Source organism: Oryctolagus cuniculus, chromosome 2 (genome assembly GCF_964237555.1).
Source record: "Oryctolagus cuniculus chromosome 2, mOryCun1.1, whole genome shotgun sequence".
Classification (NCBI taxonomy): Eukaryota; Metazoa; Chordata; class Mammalia; order Lagomorpha; family Leporidae; genus Oryctolagus; species Oryctolagus cuniculus.
The window spans coordinates 154,292,918-154,312,973 of record NC_091433.1 but is presented as its reverse complement, the minus strand read 5'-3'; the positions used below and the strand labels follow the sequence as shown (position 1 = coordinate 154,312,973).

The following is a 20,056-nucleotide window of genomic DNA, read 5'->3' as shown; positions in this document are numbered from 1 at the left end:
CTCCCTGACTGTCCTGTAAGGGGCCGTCTTTGGCGTGCAGCTTCCCGGCTGCACCTGAGACCCACGGTGTGTGTAAACCCAGCTCCTCCTCTGGCGCTCCTGGGGCTCTTCTGTTGCGAGGGCCAGACTCCCCCTTTTCCTTTGCCTGCCAGATCACATGTGGTGCCCAGGTCTTGCCAAGTAACATCCCTGAACCCTCAGCTGCAGCAATCAAAAGTCTCTGGACACCTGCAGAAGTCCCCTGGGGAGTTAACTCGCTCCTGCCTGGGAAGCACTGGGTTGCAGTGAGGTTGAGTCTGGGGTTGCAGGTGATGAGCCTGGGGCTCGGTTTTAGGTTTTATCCTCTCAGTTGCCAGCCACAGTGAAGGGCCGTGCTACTCTTGGTCAGCCTTTCTTATTACTTATGATGTCCTCGGGGACCATGCGGACTCGCTTGCTTAAGTAGTGCTTTTCACCCCAGCACACACTGGGGTTGCATCTTGATTTTTCTCTTGCTGGAGAACTGGTAGACTTTTCTGGGACCCCAGGGACTGTCACTGAGCGCCCCCTGCAGGCCTGGGCTGCAGCCGCGCATGCAGATTTGCCAACACTGCACATGTTAGCGCTCTGGTTTTGGGGGTGCCCGCTGTGTGGCGTTTTACTAGCATTTAACTTCTTTGGTCCTTATGAAGTAGTTATGATTTGTTTTCAGTTTACAGGTGAGGAGTGAGGCCGAAAGATGCTAAACCACGTGCCTCAGAGGCAACAAGACAAGGGACAGGAAGGGGGGGGGCTGGCGGGAGAGCCGGTGCTGCCACCCCTCCCTGCCCCTCCCTGCTCTGCCATCTTGTGGGCTGAGCCCCCTGCTTGGAGGAAGACAGGAGCCTGTGAAGGAGGAGCTCCTCTCATCCAGAGCTCAACAGGTCCCGGCTAGGGATGCGGAGGAGGTGGTTGGTTATTGAGGCTGTGGGCCCAGCACTGGGTGTGGCACAGAGGAGGCCCCCCATTCCAGCCGTTTTCTCCTTCACAGCTTGGACAGATCTTGCTTGTGCAGTGCTGGGTGCTCGCTTTCCCCGGAGAGAACAGCCCAGGAGTTTGTTCAGATCACAGAGGGGAAGCTTCAGAGCCCGAGGTGCTGTCTTCCTGACCCTCCGTGGTAGGAGACCGAGGCGAGTCCCGCAGGCCTGTGAAGGGCCTGTGCGCAGGCTCAGGGACTTGGTGGAGTTGGAGGGAACGGGGCGTGGCGCTGTGGCCCCTGGCAGAGCGCCCACAGACTGCGTCCTACAGCACTGCCGGCTCCCAGCCCGTGGGAGGACTGAGCCCTGTGATGCACTCCTGACCTTGGCCGGGAGAGCAGGGGCTGGGGGTGGGAGGCTTTAGTGCTGACAGTCAGAGGGGCAGTGATGGGAGCTGCCTGGAGGATGTTCTGGGCGAGAGAGCCCTTGCGCTTGTTCACTGAGGTCAAGGTCAAAGGCAAGAGTTGATCTCAGCTGGGTCCTCTGTGGAAGCTGTTGGATCCTCTGTCTGGGGCAGCCAAGGTGGAGAGGACCCATTTTGAGGACTGCGGGGGTCCCAAGGAAAGAACTCAGGGCTGCTGCTTTCCTGAGAGCCATGCTGAACCTGCTAAGTCCAGGAGGCAGCTTCAGGCCCAGAGCCAATGCTCGTGGTTACGACAGAGAGGCTGGTGAGAGAATGGCAAGACCAGGGAGGCCAGAGTCAAAGGCAGGCTGCGTGCCCCCTGGCTCCAGGCCTTGACCTCAGCAGCGTGTCCCAGGGCGTCCTGAGGCACACCTCCACTGGGATGTAGAGGAAAGCTGCCTGGTTCTGTCCCGTAGAGGCCCCCAGAACCTGGGTGTCCCGTAGGCCGAGGGAAACATGGCCATGGGGAGAAGCTGTCAGCCCTTTCCAACCAGGGTTTCTCCCATGTGTTTCACCACGGGTCTTTTTAGGCCATCTTCTGCTGCTTCCCTGGGCACATTAATAGGGAGCTGGATCGGAAGTGGAGCAGCCAGGACTCTAACTGGCTCCTATATGGGATGTTGGCGTCGCAGGCTGTGGCTTTACCTGCTGAGCTACAATGCCAGCCCCAGTTGGTATCTTTTCATATTGTTGCCAAAGATGACACACTTGGACATGAGTTCAAGTGGTAGGAACAGATTTCTATTGGTCATAACTATTGCAATAGAGGAAAGAGCTTGGTGCAAACTGAATGCAGCTTTGATTCGTACAGGGGTGAGGAGTGTGTGTGTGTTTTTTTTTTTTCCAAGATGTATTTTTTATTTATTTGAAAGACGGAGTTACAAAGAAAGGAGGAGAGACAGAAAGAGAGAGAGAGAGAATCTTCCATCTGCTGGTTCACTCCCCAAATGGCCACAATGGCCAGGGCTGAGCCAGGCAGAGACCAGGAGCCTGGAGCTTTTTCTGCATCTCCCACATGAGTTTCCCAGGCCATTGGTTTCCCAGGCCATTAGCAGGGAGCTGCATTAGAAGTGGAGCAGCTGAGACTTGAACCGGCACCCATATGGGATGCCAGCATCGCAGCGAGAGGCTTAACCTGCTGTACCACAACACCTGCCCCGTGAGGGGTGTTTTAGAGGGATATTGAGCTTAGCAGTGTGAGGTGGAAAATGACAAAAATAGGAAGGGGCTTTGTTCACGCAGAAACCCATCTAGGTTTGCATACTGGGCTTCATAGAAGTTAGGTTCCTACTCTCCCAAAGAGGCTGGGAGACAGGAACCTTATCTTCAGGTGTTGGCTGAAACAATCAGGAAATTCCTTAGGCAGCCTTGAGTTTTCTTGGGCAGACACTTTAAAGGGGGACTAATATCATCATCCCCGGGTGGCCTTGAGCCATTCCCAGCGATGCTAGCATTCTTGCAAGTCCTCATAGGCCCAGGATGAAAGGCCTGTTCAAGAAGTAGGCTGTGAGCTTGGCCAGCATTTGGTCAAAGACAGTCTTTGTTACTACACTCTAAATTTAGGATATGAAAAGATGAAAATAAGGTTTTAAAAAAATAGCTGGCACCCACATTCTTGCTGGAAAAGGGAAGAATAAATGCCACAGACGAGGGGCCAGGAGTTGAGCTGGAACCAGCAATACTACTTGAAGGCATGGGTAGGTTTTGCTGTGGTTCAGTATTTTACAAATGGCATTTCCTGTCTCATAGCTGCGCCGAATGCCGCATGTGTTTGTGACCGAGCACTGTGGGCTGCAGATCAGACCCGCATGTGCTAATAGTGTGGTGCCTGCCGCCCTAGGCTGTTCTCCTTGACCCCAGAGGGCCATGAAGCTTGTTCAGTTTCCTCAAGGTTTTGTGCTGTTACCACTCCTCTTTGCTTGCCCTTTCGAGGGAAGACGTCTACAGCAATAAGCTTTGAAATTCTGTCCTAGTTCTTCCTGGATGCGTTTTTACCCATGGGCCTGGCCAGGACTCTGGCTTCGGGTCCAGGGTCTGCCTCCTAGAACAGCAGGGAAGGCCACTGGATTGCAGCACTCCAACTGCACAAAACAGAGGAGGCTTTGCCACAGTCTGAGAATTTCTTATTTGGGGAGCAGCCAGTGCAACCGCACAGATGCCAACGAGAGGACGTTCTCTCTCCACGTTGTGCCGTGTAGTTACAGGACTGCAAAGTCACAGGCAGGAGGCACTGAGTTCAGCCCTCTGTGGAGGGGAAGGTGGTCCTGGCATGGCCACTTGCCGAGAGCTGGCTTGGGGCTGATGCCAGAGGCTGCCCAGAGAAGCCGGCCTTTTGGGAGCACAGCGGGGGAGGTCAGGTTTCCCATAGACACACCGAAGCGGGGACTTCAGTGCAAGTGACCTGGCGTGCTTGCTGCGTCACCGACCAGGTGCATCCGATCTGATTCCAAGCGTGAGGAGAAGGTAGAGCTTCGGACCTACATCTTCCTCCCGTGGCTTCTGAAGACAAATACAGAGAACAGCAGCTGGGGACCCCCGAGACCCGAGTAGGCTGTGTGGGGCCGGGGAGTTAGGCAGAGTTTGGAGAATTAGGATGCCAGGATTGCTGCTCTAGCAGAGGGGGCACCCAGGCATGTTAGACGAGTTCTGAGAAATGGCTCATTTTGAAGGGTCAGTGGCCAGAAGACACCGGAAATGGCGTGGGCCGAGTGCGGCAAGCCGTTCTCGGAAGTGACTCGACTGCTACTGAGCTGTTGGGTTCTTGAGCAACCTGGGGGAAAATCGTCTTCCCACAGCCTCGTGTCCAGGGCCAGACCTGTGGGCTGAGCTTGGTGGGGGAATAAGCTAGACTTGAGTGAGAACTGCATCTGCAATTTAGAGAGTTCCTGGCCCCAGGAGCGGGCGGCCATTTCCTGGGTGGAGGGAAGTGGGTGGGAAATGCTCACAGATGGCAGGACAGTGCCACCAGCCAGTCACAGAATTTCCCTGGGTCTCTGCTCTGGGGGGTGGGGGTGGACTTTGAGTTCAGACAGACCTGGTCACAGTGCAGGCTCTGCCTCTTCTGGCTGGGCCGCTTTGGGCAAATTGCTTAACCTCTCTGGACCTTATTTTCCTCTCTGCAAAAGGTTGATATTGTTATTACCTTGTGACTTTTGTGTGGAATTAGGTCAGGCACACACAATCCTTAGCTTACACATGGTATTTGATAAATGCTTGTGTGATTAATTGAACGGAATGCCATCTTTTCATCATAACTGTAAAATTCAGCGCTTCTTTGAAATGAGGATAGTATAGAGATTTGCTTTATGGAAAAGACCATTTTAAATGATTTGATCAGCAACGTGTCAAGCTGCATACTTGTGTCAGGCATTGTCTCTGCAGTGTGGAAACCGTCCTTATGAATGGTCCTCCTTGGCAAGGTTCGCTGTGACTCTCAAAGAACATATGGACGTGTCCTGTGATAACCTGCTCATGTTTAATCCTAAATCCCACTTGCTGAGGGCGCTTCCTGATTCCTAAGGCTAGTTTGCAAGTAATCTGTGATATTTTACCTTTTAAAGCACTTTTTAGTCATTTCATGAAAACCTTCATCATCCCCTGCAGGGATCCCCACGTGACTCTGAGCTGGAAGAGAAGAGCCGAGGGCAGGTTTGGAAGGGCAGTGCCCTTGCAGGTTTGCAGTGACCTTGTCCCCTCCTGCTGTTGGCCCACGGCTTAGAAGGGTGGTGAGGACAGTTCGTACTTCTAGGGTTTCCCTAAATACTGGACGGGGGTGGTCAGCTCTGGGTGCGTCCAGGAGCAGTGCAGGGCTCTTCAGTGTCGCCGGCCGCACCTGGAGCACCGGGTTGATGGCCACAGTTTCCCATGCCTGGTGTGGACAGGCCCGTGCTTCTACTTCTGGTTCGTTCTTGACTCCAGTGTGTTCTGCTGCTCTGACGGCTGCTGAAAGGAGAGACTCTCAGTCTTATGAGCAAGAAGCAACTCCCTAGACACCTCCAAACCTCAGAGGTGGATTTCTAAACGTTTCGACTCTAATACGTTTCCCTTTCCTGTCTGTGCCTCACCCAGAGTCTTGGTGTCTGCCCCTGACCTTGGATCCTGTCTGGAGTTGTCTTCTAGGAGTTGCAGGATAACACGGATGGCTGGAAACAGAGCTGCAGAAGGCACGGGGTGTGCAGCGTGGGGTGCTCTCCGCAGCTGAGGACGAAGCTTGCCAGGGAGTCAGGCTGGGGAAACCCTTGCCTCTGAGCAAGGCCGGCTAGGGACTCAGTGCCCGGAGGCCGGGGTGCCCAGCTTGGTGCTGGCTGGGCCCTGGCCTTGGGGAAGGCGGCTGGATGCTGTGGTCTGCTCTGGATTGCTGTGGACTTGAAGTGAGCGGGCCTGCGAGTTGTGGGGTCCTGGGCTCTCTGGGAGTATTAGAACTGAGGGCTTTTGGATTCTGATGCTGGGGGACAGATGGGGTGAAGCAGCAATTGCCTGACGGGAGATGTGTGCAGACTGCTCTGAGCCCTCGCTTCTCTCCTGGAGCCTCAGTGGGCTTCTGGCAGACCGAGGCTCTGGGTGGGCCCTGGCCCCCTTTCCCTGCGAGGGGGTTAGGAGGGAAGGAGAGGACCAGAAAGAACTGCATGGAACTGCATGAAGTTGTTGAATTTGGCTCAGGGAATCCAGGGGGGCTGTGAGACCAGACTGGAAGGGTGAGGTCATATAGAGGGAGGACAAGAGAGGAAGAGCAGGAGGGAAACGGGGTGAAAGGATTGATGAAGAAAGGCGGCAAGAGAGCAGAAAGAGGAGCATGCTGGGAAACAGCGTGGGGAGCCAGGGGTCAGCCGCTCCCTCCAGGGCAGCTTCAGCCTCCTGCCTTTGGAGCAGGGACGAGGGTCGGGCTCCACCGGGCACAATGCAGGTTCCCATCCGTCCTAATTAAACTCCCATCCCCTTTGCATGTGCCTCCCATGGGAGAGCCTGCATGGGGTGGGTGGGGTGCAGAGGCGTGCCCTTTGCCCAGATTTGGGTCGGCAAGTTTGTGTAAAGTGTGCTTTGTCTGGCTGACGGAATTCAGTCTGTCTCACAATGAGTGAACGCTGAGGAACGCAACGCCACTGTTCTCAGTTTGGAAGCTATCAGGAAAACGGATGAGACAAAAATGTTTGGCGTGGATCAGAGCGGGATTCGGTGGGCTCTTGCTCTTCTCTTTTTCCTTTCTTTTTCATGAACCTGACTGGAGTAAATATTTTCACGGTCTCGCGCCCTGTCTATATAAGGAGTTACTTTGGCGGGATTCCTTCTCACAGGGTGGGCTGGGGGTGGGTGAAGAGATACTGCTGCGGCTGAGCCTCCTGGCGGGCTCTCATTGAAATGCTGTGCTCTCTGCTCCCAGGGGGAACGTGTGCTGTGACCACTTCAGCCCGGGGCAATGACAGTGCAGGGCCCTCCAGAGAGCCTGCCAGGCGGGGCTGCTGCCCGGTGTTGCTTTTGTGACACCAGGAATGTGTGGACGCAGCAAATGAGAACACCGAGCTCCCTGGCGCCCGCGGAGCCCCGGGCCCTCGCTCTCTTTGTGTTGGCTGTTTTCCAAGCCTGAATGATCGCATCGGCTGAACCTTCATTATCCACTAGGGGAGACGTGACAGCAGGCTGGAGGCCCAGGCTGGCCCGTTCCCAGGGGCTTGATTCCAGCAGGTTTTGAGTTTTCACATCAGTAGATTTCATGGGGTTTTACTTTCTGTCACTTTGCATGTCTGGGTCCATGTCCCAGCGCTGAGCCCCTGCACTTAGTGGTAACACAATTTCTGTACTTGAAAACATTTTCAATTGGCTGTGGACCACCCAGAATTGTCGTAGGCTTGGAAAGGGACCCCAGATATCATTCTGAATGTGCCGGGAGGTGTGCACACAGCTGGCGGGCGGCAGAGCAGTGCCGTTCATCACCCAACTCCAGCTCAGTGCTGGGACCCCAACAGCTCACTGCCTTTGGGGTAATTAGAACGAGTTCAACACCTGATGTTGTATCGGAGTGGGATGAAGGGACTTGGGTTCCAATCCCATTTCTTTCCACCCCTGTATGTATACTCAAGAGAAACGATGATACAAAACTTAAATTCAGATGTTCATGGTGGCGTTATACCTTAATGAAAAGTCAAAGCAAACCAGATGCCATCCATCAACTGATGAATGGCTAAACAAGTATGGGTATAACCCACAGAATGGAATAGTACTCCGCCATAAAAAGAAATGGAGGACTGATAAGTGGTAACACATGGATGAACACTGAAAACACTGTTGGGTGAAAGACGGCAGATGCAGGAAAACAATCGTATATTGTATGATCCAGTTTTTATGCAGTTCCAGGATAGGCAAGTTCATAGACTCAGAAAGTTGGTTAGTGGTTCCCAGGGCCTGGAAGAAGGAGAGAATTGGGGTGGAGGCAGGGAGGGTAACTTATAATAGATACAGGGTTCATTTTATGGGTGATGAAAACGTTCTGCAATTAGATAATGGTGACAGTTGCACAACACTATTCATATACTAAAACCCAGTGAGTTGTATGCTTTTTTTGAAAGGGTAAATTTTATGGTGTATGAAGCGTACCTCAATAAAATCTGTTATTAAAGAAAGTCCTGGTTCTATCTCTTACTGGCTGGATGGCTTTAGGCAATGAAGCTAAACCCAAGTAATTTTCAGCTACAAAATGGGAATAATGATATACACTTCACAGGGTCATTTTGATAAATGAGATCATGAATTTGAAAATGTTTCTAAACTATAAAGCTCACATAATTTTGTGCTGTCAGTGGGTTATGAGTTTATTATAAACTGGATTTTTTTTTTATCTTATTCTGTATTTTGCACAGCACTAACAAGGTCTGGCTACATAATAATCACTCAAAGACCTACTGGGTTGATTCAAAAGTATTACAGTTACTGGGTTAAAAAAGCATGTAACATGAAATCTATCCTTCTAATACATGTTTAAGTGTACACTGCAGGCTAAGTGTAACTATGAGCACACTGTTGCACAGCAGATTTCTAGAACTTCTCTGCACCACTGAGACTCCATACCCAGAGAACAGCAGCTCCCTGTTACTCTCCCCAGTCCTTGGCAACCACATTTTGCTTACTGCTCTGTGAGTTTGACAACTTTAGATACCTCATGTGAGTGGAATCATACAGTGCCTTGCTGTGATTGGCATATTTCATTTGGCACACTTTGGTCAAGGTTTATCTATATTGCAGCCTGTGTTAAAATTTCCTACCTTTATAAAGGCTGAGTAATATTTCTTTGCGCGCGTGTACCATATTTTCCTTACCCATTCACTCATCAGGGGACATTTAGGTTGTTTCCGTTGGTTGGCTATCCTGGATAATGGTGTCAAACATTTCTTCAAGATTACGCTTTCAATTCTTTTGTATAAATATGTAGCAGTAGGCTTGCTGGATCACGTGGTTGTTCTATTTTTATTTTTTTGAGGAATTTCTATACTGTCTTCCATAGTGGGTGCACCAGTTGACATTCCTACCTGTATTGCACAACTGTTTCAACTTCTGCACATCCTTACCAGTATTTGTTATTTTCCTTTTAACAAATAACAGCCATTCTGACAGGATTGAGGTTTTGATGTGGGTTTCTCTGATGATTGCTTGAAACTGACCAACTTCTCACATACTCATTGGCTATTTGGATATCTTCTTTGGAGAAATGCCTATTCAAGTCTTTTGCCCACTTTTTAATTGGGTTGTTTTCCTGAGGATGAGTTGTTTGAGTTCCTTTTATATTTTGAATATGAATCCCTTAACTGTATGGCTTCAAGTGTTTTGCCTCACTCTGTATATTGCCTTTTTCTCTGTTGATGTTTCCTTTGCTTTGCAGAAGCCTTTTAGTTGGAGGTAGTCCTGCTTGCCTATTGTTGCTTGTTCTTTGATGTTGAACCCCAGAAATCATTGCTAACAACATTGAAGATTTCACTCTGTGTTTTTCTTTTTCAAGATTTATTTATTTATTTGAGAGGCAGAGTTACAGACAGAGGGAGGGAGAGACAGAGAGAGAGGTCTTCCATTGTTGGTTCACTCCCCAAATGGCTGCAGTGGCTGGAGCTGGGAGGATCCCAAGCCAGGAGCCAGGACCTTCTTCCAGGTCTCCCACAGCACTTGGGCCATCTTCTGCTTTATTAGGCCATTAGCAGGGAGCCGATCAGAAGAGGAGCAGCCGGAACTTTAACTGGTGCCTATATGTGATGCTAGCATTGCAGACAGAGGTTTATCCTACTACGCCACAGTGCTAGCCCCTCACTCTGTGTTTTCTTTGAGGAGTTTTATAGTTTTCGATCTAATGGTTAGGTCTTTTATCCATTTTGAGTTGATTTTTGAGTATGATGTAAGAGTCTACTTCCATTCTTTTGCATGTGAATATCTAGTTTTCTGAACACCTTTGTCATCATATAATCTTGGCACCCTTGTCACGGATCATTTGAGCATTGATTTGGTGTTGGGTTTCTTTCTGGGCACTTTATTCTGTTCTGTTGGTCTGAATGTCTATCTTGATGCCGGTAAGGCACTCTTGATTACTGTAGCTTTGTAATATGCTCAGAAATTAGGAAGTGTGGCACCTCCAGCTTTGTTCTTCTTTCTCAAGATCATTTTGCTATTTGCTATTTGAGAATCCTTTGTGTTCCCATATGAACTATAAGACTTTGTTTTCTACCTTGGAAAAAAAAGAAGGTCATTGGGATCTTGATAGGAATTCCATTGAATGAATGTTAACATTTTAACAATATTAATTCTTCCAATCCATGAACATGGAGTGTCTTTACATTTATTTGTCTTCTTTAACTTTATTCAGTGACATTTTATACTTGCTGGTATACAAGTCTTTCACCTCTTTGGTTATGTTTATTCCTAAAGATTTTACTTTTTTTTTTTAATAAATGGGTTTGTCTTTTTAATTTCCTTTTTGAACGATTCATTGTTAGTGTATAGAGATGCAACTGAGTTTTGTATGTTGATTTTATGTCCTGTGACTTTGCTGAATTTATTAGTTCTAACATTGCTTTTGGTGGAATCTATGAGCAGAGATAATTTTACTTCTTCAATTTTGGTTTGGAAGGCTTTTTTTCTTTTTCTTGCCTAACTGTCTTAGCTAGGAATTCTAGTACTGTGTTTAACAAAGCACTTTGTTTCTTATATTAGAGAAAAATTTTCAGGCTTCCAACACTGAGTATGATGTTAGCTGTGTGGGCTATTCATATATGGAAATTATATTAAGGTAATTTCCTTCTATTGCTAGTTTGTTGAGAGTTTGTTGAGTGTTTGTGTCATGAATGGATGTTGAATTTCATCAATTTTTTTTGCATCACTTGAGTTGATCATGTAAATTATATCTGTCATTCTGTTAAGATGGTATATGGGCCGGCGCCGCGGCTCACTAGGCTAATCCTCCGCCTAGCGGCGCCGGCACACCGGGTTCTAGTCCCGGTTGGGGCGCCGGATTCTGTCCCGGCTGCCCCTCTTCCAGGCCAGCTCTCTGCTGTGGCCAGGGAGTGCAGTGGAGGATGGCCCAGGTGCTTGGGCCCTGCACCCCATGGGAGACCAGGAAAAGCACCTGGCTCCTGGCTCCTGCCATCGGATCAGCGCGGTGTGCCGGCCGCAGCGCGCCAGCTGCGGCGGCCATTGGAGGGTGAACCAACGGCAAAGGAAGACGTTTCTCTCTGTCTGTCTCTCTCACTGTCCACTCTGCCTGTCAAAAAAAAAATTTTAAAAAAAATATGGTATATGACATTGGTTGATTTTCCAGTGTTGAGCCATGCTTGCAACCCATGGATAAATCCTACTTGGTCACAGTGTGGGGTCCTTTTAATGTGCTATTGAATTTGATTTGCTAGTATTAGAAAATGAGTTTGGGTGTGTTCTAGCCTCTTCATTTTTTTGAAAAGTATTGGCATTAATGTTTTTCTGAATATTCAGTAGAATTCAGCTGTGAAGCCATTTGGTCTTGAGCTTTTCTTTGTTGAAGGCTTCTTGATTACTGAGTCAACCTTCTTACTAGTTATGACAATTCAGATGTTCGATTCCTTTATGATCCAATCTTGGTAGATTGTGTGTTTCAAGGAGTTTCCCTGTCTCTTCTAAGTTCTCCAGTTTGTTGGTAAGCGACTGTTCATGCCATCCCTTATAATCCTTTTTAGTTCTGTGGCATCAGTTGTCTCTTCTTTTATTTCTAATCTCATTTCACTCTTTTCTTCTTAGTGTAGCTTGAGTTTTGTTGATTTTGTTGAGCTTTTTGAAAAGACTCTCACTGTCATCGATTTTTTCCATTCTTTGTCTTATTTCTTTATTATTATATAATTTATTTGAAAAGTGGGGTGGGGGAGAGAGACAAGAGGGAGGAGGAGGAGGAAGAGGTGAGGGAGAATTTTCCATCCTCTGATTCACTCTCTGGCTGCAACCAAGCATTTGGGCTACCTTCTGCTACTTACACAGGCACATTAGCAGGAAGCTGGATCACAAGTGGAACAGTTGGGACTTGAACTGGCACTCTGATATGAGATGCTGGTGTTGCAGGCAGGGGCTCAGCCCACTGCACCACAATGCCAGCCCTATCTCATTTATTTCTGCCTTAGTCTTTATTGTTTTCTTCCTTCTGCTAAATTTGGGCATAGTTTGTTCTTTTTTGACTTTCTTGAGGTGTAAAGTTAGGCTATTTCTTTGAGGTCTTTTTTCCTTTTTGAAAAAAGTATTTATTTTCAGTTTATTTGAAAGGGAGGGAGGGAGGGAAGGAGGGAAGGAAGGAGACAGAGATAGAGAGGGAAGGAGAAAGGGATTGAGAATCTATCTGCTGATTCACTCCCTGGATGGCCACAATAGCCAGGCTTGGGCCAGTATAAAGGCAGAAGCCTGAAACTCAATGAGTCTCCCAAGTACTTGCACCCAAGTACTTGGACCATCATCTGCTGCTTCCCAGGGTGTGCATTAGCAGGAAGCCGGAAGCATAAGTGGAGCAGGAGCAGATGGGATGCAGGCATGCCATGTGGAGGCTCAAATGCTGTGCTAAGTGTTTGCCCCTTTCTTCTTCTTTTTTTTTAAGTGGGCATTTGTGACTGTAAACTTTACTGAGAGTTCTGTTTTTATTGCATCCCATATGTTTTGCTGTGCTGTTTTCATGCCATTTTTCTCAAGATATTCTCCAATTTCCTTTTTGATTTCTTCTTTGACCCACTGGTTTCCATAAGATTATGTTTAATTGTTTAATTTCCATATATTTGTGAATTTTCCAGTTTTTTTCTGCTATTGATACCTGTATAATTTTAGTCCACTTAAATTTGTTGACTTGTGGGATCGGTGAGGTGGCCTAGCTGCCTTCAACCCCCACATCCCATATGAGCACTGCTTCAAGTTCCCACTGCTCCGCTTCTAGTCCAGCGTTCTTGATCATGTGCCTGGGAAACCAGCAGAGTTGGTGCTTGTGCTCTGACCCTTGCCACTTATGTGGGAGACCTGGATGGAGTTCTGGGCTCCTAGCTTTGGCCATTTGGGCAGTGACCCAGCAGATGGAAGATCTCTTTCTCCCTCTTTCTCTGTCACTTTCCCTTTCTCTATCACTCTCTTTGTTTCTTTCACACACATACGTACACACATGACTAATTTTGTGACCTACTGTGTGCTCTCTTCTGGAGAATGTTTTGTGTGCACTTTATTTTATAAAGATTTTATTTATTTATTTGAGAGAGAGAGAGTTACAGATAGAGGGAGAGACAGAGAGAAAGGTCTTCCATCTGCTGGTTCACTCCCCAAATGGCCACAACAGCTGGAGCTGGGCTGATCCTAAGCCAGGAGCCAGGAACTTCTCATGGGTCTCCCCTATGGGTGTGCTATGGGGAAATGTCAGCGGAGAACATATTATTACCTCAGTTCTTTGTTCCACGTGGAAGAAGAATTTCCAAGCGGACATGCAGAGAGATTTAAGAGTCAGAGACCTCCAGCCAGGGTGGCGTGGAGCTGGGGCTTCCAAAGTGACTTGTGTCAGTGGGTTTTTAAGCACAATTTTGGAGAAAAAAACTTGACAATCAGATTGACATTCAGTTACAGGGCCGGACGAAGCCCATCAGACCCGATTCACAATCTTTATCCTATCTGGCTTGCTCTTATCTGAAGAAGAGTGGGCTGGGTAACTTGCTTACGGTAAACTGTGAGCTCAGGAGGAGGGAATCCCCACTCCCTTGCTATTCTTATGGTAAAACTGGAAGCCTTCAAGGAGGGCAGGCAGGCACTTTTTGACCTTGCTGAAGATAACCTGTTTGGGACAAGGAAGCATCTTGCAACCCCAATTTTCTACCAGCTGACCATCCTGGCTGCCTATTAACCTATTTGTCTCCTCACAGGTGCAGGGGCCCAAGCACTTGGGCCATCTTCTAATGCTTTCCCGGGCCATAGCAGAGAGCTGGATTGGAAGTAGAGCAGCCGGGACTTGAACTGGTGCCCACATGGGATGCCAGCAGTGCAGGTGGAGGCTTAGCCAACTATGCCGCAGTGCCAGCCCCTTCCAGGCACTGCATTCTGTGGCTGTGGGTGGAATGTTCTGTAGTACGTCTGGTAGGTCCATTTGGTCTATAGTGTTCTCAATTCTCTTTCTTTCGTGATCTTCTAGATGGATGTTCTATGTATTTTTTGATAGTAGAGGATTGATATCCGCTATTGTCATTGTATAGCCATCTGTTGCTCCCTTTAGTTCTGTCAGCGTTTGTTTTGTGTATTTGAGTGCTCTGATGTTGGGGTCATATGTCTTTGTAGTTGTTACATTTTCCTGGTGAATTTCCCCTTGTATCATAACTATCTTTCTTTGTCTCTTGTGACAGTTTTTGACTTAAAGTCTATTCCATCTGATGCAAGTGTGGCCACCCCTTCTCTGCTTTGGTTTCCATTTCCATGGGATATCTTTTTCCATTCTTTCACTTTTAGCCTACGTGTATCTTTAAGTCTAAAGCAAATCTCATGAAGACAATATGTAGTTAGAGCTGGGTTTTTTTAAAGTCAACTATCGAAAGAGTTATCACTTTTAAGCATTTTTTTAACTCAGTTAATCTGTAAATCTGATTGCTTTTACATTGGAATATTTCTTAGAACCAAAACCGTCTAGTAACTTGAGTTTTCCCTTTCGTTTTATGTCCCCATTTTCTCTTCCTCCTTTGACAGAGAGAACATTCCCAATTCCCTGAGAAGACCACAGTCTGACCGCAAAGATGTGCTCCATGAACCCAGGCAACTGGGTCACCTTTGACGATGACCTTGCTTTTCAATCTTCTCAAAAGCCAAAGAGCTTACCTCTGGAGAGTCAAGGTGTCTGTAGACCCAATGGGCTTAAGCTGAACCTTTCTGGCCCAAAGGAATTTCCCAGTGGAGCTTCTTCTACCAGCAGCACCCCGCTTTCCTCTCCCATCGTAGACTTTTACTTCAGTCCAGGACCTCCAAGTAACTCTCCTCTTTCTACACCTACCAAAGACTTCCCAGGTTTTCCTGGTATCCCCAAAGCAGGGACTCATGTACTTTACCCTATTCCAGAATCTTCTTCAAACAGCCCACTCACAACAGGTTCCTCGTTATCGCCTACAAAACCAACCTGTGTATCCCATGCTTTCTTACCCAGCGAGCACTCAGATGCACATCCAGCTCCCAGAGGAGGCCTAACAAATGAAACCAGCCCTCACCAGGCCGAAAGCCAGGAGTGCCAAAGTGATGCTCCCCAGTTTCGGTACTCTCATGAGGACTGCGCTTTCTCAAGTCCGTTTTGGAAGGATGAAGGCGGTGCTCCCCAGGTCAGCCTTGACCTCCCCGGAAGCAGAAAGACATTCTCATCAAGGGACAAGGAGATGCCTATTGACCAAAAAAGCCTCAATAAGTGTTCACTCAACTACATCTGCGAGAAGCTTGAACATCTCCAGTCAGCCGAGAATCAGGAGTCCCTTGATTTGGCTGTGCGGTGTCTGAACGCCGAGGACGCCGCCTCTTCCTTCGTCCCCCGTTCCCTCTTCAGGAGCCAGCCCAAAGCTGGGTGGGCGTTCATGCTGAGGATCCCCGAGAAGAAGAACGTGATGTCCTCCCGGCAGTGGGGACCGATTTATCTGAAAGTTTTACCTGGAGGGATTCTGCAGATGTATTACGAGAAGGGCTTAGAGAGACCTTTCAGGGAGCTGCAGCTCGATCCACAGTGCAGGCTCTCTGAACCCAAAGTTGAGAGCTTTAGTGTGGCAGGCAAGATCCACACGGTGAAGATCGAACACGTGTCGTACACAGAAAAGAGGAAGTACCACTCTAAGACAGAAGTGGTGCATGAGCCCGACGTGGAGCAGATGCTGAAGCTGGGCACCACGGACTACCAGGACTTCCTTGCTTTTCTGACCACTGTGGAGGAAGAGCTCACGAAGCTGCCAGCCCTTCCAAAGCCAAAGAAGAGCTACGAGGAGCAAGAGCTGACCCTGGAAGTTGTGGACAACTTTTGGGGGAAAGTCACGAAAGGAGAAGGGAAACTGGTTGAAAGCACAGTGATAACACAAATCGGTTGCCTCTGCTTTGTGAATGGGAATGCGGACTGCTTTTTAACCTTGAATGACCTTGAGCTGCAGAAACGAGATGAATCCTATTTTGAGAAAAACCCCGAAAAGAGGGGAATTGATATTCTTGAATACCATTTTCATAAGTGCGTGAAGGTACAAGAATTTGAGCAATCAAGAATCATTAGGTTTGTACCTCTGGATGCCTGCCGGTTTGAGCTGATGCGTTTCAAGACCTTGTATAACGGGGACGATCTTCCATTTTCTGTGAAGTCTGTCGTGGTTGTCCAGGGGGCATATGTGGAACTGCAGGCCTTCATCAACATGGCCCCGTTGGCTCAGAGATCATCCCCGGCCGGCTCCTTGATGTCCTGTGACAATGTGATGATTCACTTTCCTGTCCCGTCGCAGTGGATCAAGGCTCTCTGGACCATGAACCTCCAAAGGCAGAAGTCCCTGAAAGCCAAGATGAACCGCCGGGCATGTCTGGGGAGTTTACATGAACCTGAATCTGAACCTGTCATTCAGGTCACCGTGGGCTCAGCCAAGTACGAGAGCGCCTACCGGGCCGTGGTGTGGAAGATAGACCGGCTTCCCGATAAAAATTCTAGTAAATATTCAGCAGTGCCCGTTGGTTTGTGTGGGAAATTGCCTAAACGTTTGCATTCTCCTCAGGTTGAACGAGGCAGACACAGATGGCAACCTGTCGGCTGAGGCCATGCTTGCTGAGTTATTGTTTCCTTTTGCACCTATTTCTACCAGATGAGTTTAACCTTTTACATTTCTTTTGCTATCATAAGAAATGCCATCTTCAGCTGGGAGTTTGTTGTGGATGTGGCTGGCAGTAAGGGAAGATGTATAAACATCCGTGGGTGAGCTCCTTGACATCAACCCATCCGCTGAAATGCTAACCAGGTTTCTAACATAGCTCAATTCCCTGGTGCATCTGTAGGACCCATCATCCCTGAGCATCCCTGAACCTCCGATACTCTCAGCCAGAACCACGTCTTTAGGTTTAACCGCCTGTTCCTTGAACTAAAGCTACTTTTTTTTTTTTTTTCATTTTGACTCAAACTTGGTTCTTTGTAGAGGGCAGGAATGGGGTTCCATACTTCCCCCAGCCCCTCTGTCCCTACTGAACCCTCTGTGCTCCTCTCTCAGAGCCATAATTCTTCAAACTGATACATGAACTACATGTCCCAATCCCGGTGGCCACCTCTAGGACCAGTGGAAATCCCAGGAGTCAGCTTATCACTCAGGCCCCAGGAGGTCCCGGGAGACGTTCCAGCCCATTAGACTGTCTCCACTGGTTGTTTTAGAATTAGGCAGACATCTTGTAAGCATTAAAAATTAACTAAAAAAATTACAATTAAAACATTCTAGAAGTCCAGAGCTTTGAGAAGACAGTCCCAGCAGCACGTGCATTTTTAGAATAGTGAGATAGGAGAATATATTATGATAAGGCAGGGCATGATATAATGTGGCAAAAAGGCAAAATCTGCAGTTAGCACTGTGCCCTGTTTCTGTTGAGTTTTTTCTGGCAGAACACTGGGCTGAGGAGCTGGACTGGGGGATGTGAGCCGATGTGTTCATTCATTCATTGATTCAGTGAACCCTTTAGTGGGCATGTGCTGAGTACCTAGTACTGCGTAAGTACCGGGGTTAGAGATGAATCAGACCTGATCCCTGTCTCCAAAGCGCGCACAGCTGCTCTAGCCCTGGAGGGGGATCTAAGCTCCCCTGCGACTGAGGCGTTCAGAGGAAGCGTTGCTATTGGAGGTGTCCATAGAAGTTCCTGCGCCCTGAGTGTGCCTTCGAGTAGCCTGAGAGCTTTCAAATAGTCGTGATGTTCAGGCCCCTCCCCATTCCACCTGGACTGGCATCGCTGGAGGAGGGCCTCGTGTCCCCATAGGTTTTAAGAGCTCCCCTGGTGAACCTAATGTGTATCCAGGGTGAGGACCATGCAGACGTCGGAGCAGGAAGAGCAAGGCCCAGCCCGCGGTACACTTGATGGGCATCATGGATGGCAGCCTGGAGGCCATGGACCCTGGTGTCACATCTGCCAACTGATTGACGAGTGAGCCATGGGCAGGGTTCAGCGGGTGAGAGACACAGGCCTCTGTGTGGCAGGGATGACCCCATGCTGTCTCCTCCCTGATGCCCACAGCCTCCTTCACTCAAATCAGTTCCACTCTGTGGCATTCTCGTGACTCCAGGAACAGCAGGAACAGCAAGGCCAGGTTAGACCTGGGGCAGGGCGAGCTGGGGATGGTGTGGCATGGTCACCATGGATGGCCTCCAGGGGAGCCTGCTGGTCAACCCCAGTGTGAAAAGCGCAAGGTCAGCCTCTTCCAGGACGTAACCCGCAGAATCACGCCTCCTGCCTTTTTCATGGCTTGGCTGGAGAGGCAGTGTAAACACCTCTTAGGTCATCTTCATGCAGGGGAAATCAGTTCTGAGGGCTTGAGGTTCCAGATGATTGTTCTGGAAGTTCTTTGTGCTGCAGTTAGGCCAGAGGGCTTAACCGAATTGACAGCATTGGCTTTCACTCTGCTAAACAAGAAGAAAGGTAGGCGGTCAGGCGGGTTGGAATACCTGGGGGGACCCTGTGGCACTAGAGACCTCCCCGGGCCCCAGTGATAACCTGACTCCCAGAATTTCCCTTTGGTTCTTTTTTTTTTTTTTTTGATAGGCAGAGTGGACAGTGAGAGAGAGAAACAGAGAGAAAGGTCTTCCTTTGCCGTTGGTTCACCCTCCAATGGCCACCGCGGCCGGTGCACCGCGCTGGTCCAATGGCAGGAGCCAGGTGCTTTTCCTGGTCTCCCATGGGGTGCAGGGCCTAAGCACTTGGGCCATCCTCCACTGCACTCCCTGGCCACAGCAGAGAGCTGGCCTGGAAGAAGGGCAACCAGGACAGAATCCGGCACCCCGACCAGGACTAGAACCCGGTGTGCCGGCGTCGCTAGGCGGAGGATTAGCCTAGTGAGCCGCAGGCGCTGGCCTCCCTTTGGTTCTAGAGATGGCTGTTGGCACTGAGATAAAAGGCCAGCCGTAGTTTTTTGCATAGGTTTGCAGTAAGAATTACGGCTCTGAGAGAGGAGCCCAGAAGGTTCAGCCTGCTGGCTTGTGTGGGTGGGGACAGAGGGGCAAGAGGAGCCCACTGGGAGCCCATCGCTGCCCTGTGCTTGGAGCAGGAGAAGCTAAGTACTCAGCTAGACCTGGCCAGGGAGCTGCACGTACTTTTCCAACCGAGAACCCACACCAATGATCTCTGTAAATTTTCTATGTAGAACAACATAGGAAGCTCCTTGGGAAGATGATCCTGTCGATGATAGCACTGCGTTTTCCCAGAATGAATGGCGCAGTTGGCTGATTGAGTCATCAAGAATTTATTGAGAGGAGGGCTTGCTCATTTACACATTCATTCCACAGCCGTCTGCTACATCTCTCGGTGTACGGTCTGTGCTGATGCGGGGGAGACAGAAACTCAAACATGAGCCCTGCTCCCCAGCAGCCTAACAGTGCAGTAGGTGAGGCGGCCCCAGCAGAAACTCCCCAGGCACCCAGCGTGCTGTTCCTCCCTGCTCCAGCGTTCACAGCAGGGATCCCAGACAAGGGGCTGGTGGTGCCCTGGGACTACGGCAGGCATTGCTGCAGAGCTGGTGGCTGAGCTGGTGACTAGCTGGGCACGGAAGAGGCAGGAGGATTCCACCAAGGGGAGCAGCCTGAGGGTCTGCGGAGAGGTGGAGAGGAACTAGCGCATCTTCAGACCCTGTGAGCCGTGCTGGGGTTTGGCAGTCCACAGGGCTTGAGGGTGTCTCCGGGAGCAGCTGAGAGACTCCTCTCTCGCTCTGGGAAGGCAGGCAGAGGAGGAGCGCCTGGGCAGTATCAGGGAGGCTGGCCGAGCAAGGGCAAGGGCAAGAGCAGTGGAGCTGTGAGCAAGGGCGGTGGGGGCGGAGAGTCCAGACGGGGAGCTCCTGGGTGAGGGGGAGAGGACCGCGCTCAGGGCACCTTGCTTTGGCGAATAGGTGGGTGATGGTGCCGTAAACTGAGATGGCCAGAGGCCCACGTCATTCATTTGTCTAACCTCTAAGCCAGTTTCTCAGGCTTGGCTGCATGTT

The 20,056-nt window shown here is 49.4% G+C and overlaps 1 protein-coding gene across 7 annotated transcripts in view; it reads left to right on the top strand.

Annotated features, from left to right (window-relative positions):
• STON1 (stonin 1) overlaps window positions 1–20,056 on the top strand; it is a 49,307-nt gene that overhangs the window by 18,318 nt on the left and 10,933 nt on the right. For 2 of the 7 annotated variants that reach the window (XM_051829155.2, XM_070067928.1), the window contains exons 2-3: window positions 13,770–13,980; window positions 14,581–16,545. In XM_051829155.2, the coding sequence (XP_051685115.2) occupies window positions 14,628–16,545 (1,918 nt within the window). In that variant the 5' untranslated portion in view covers window positions 13,770–13,980; window positions 14,581–14,627. 7 annotated transcript variants of the gene reach the window in all.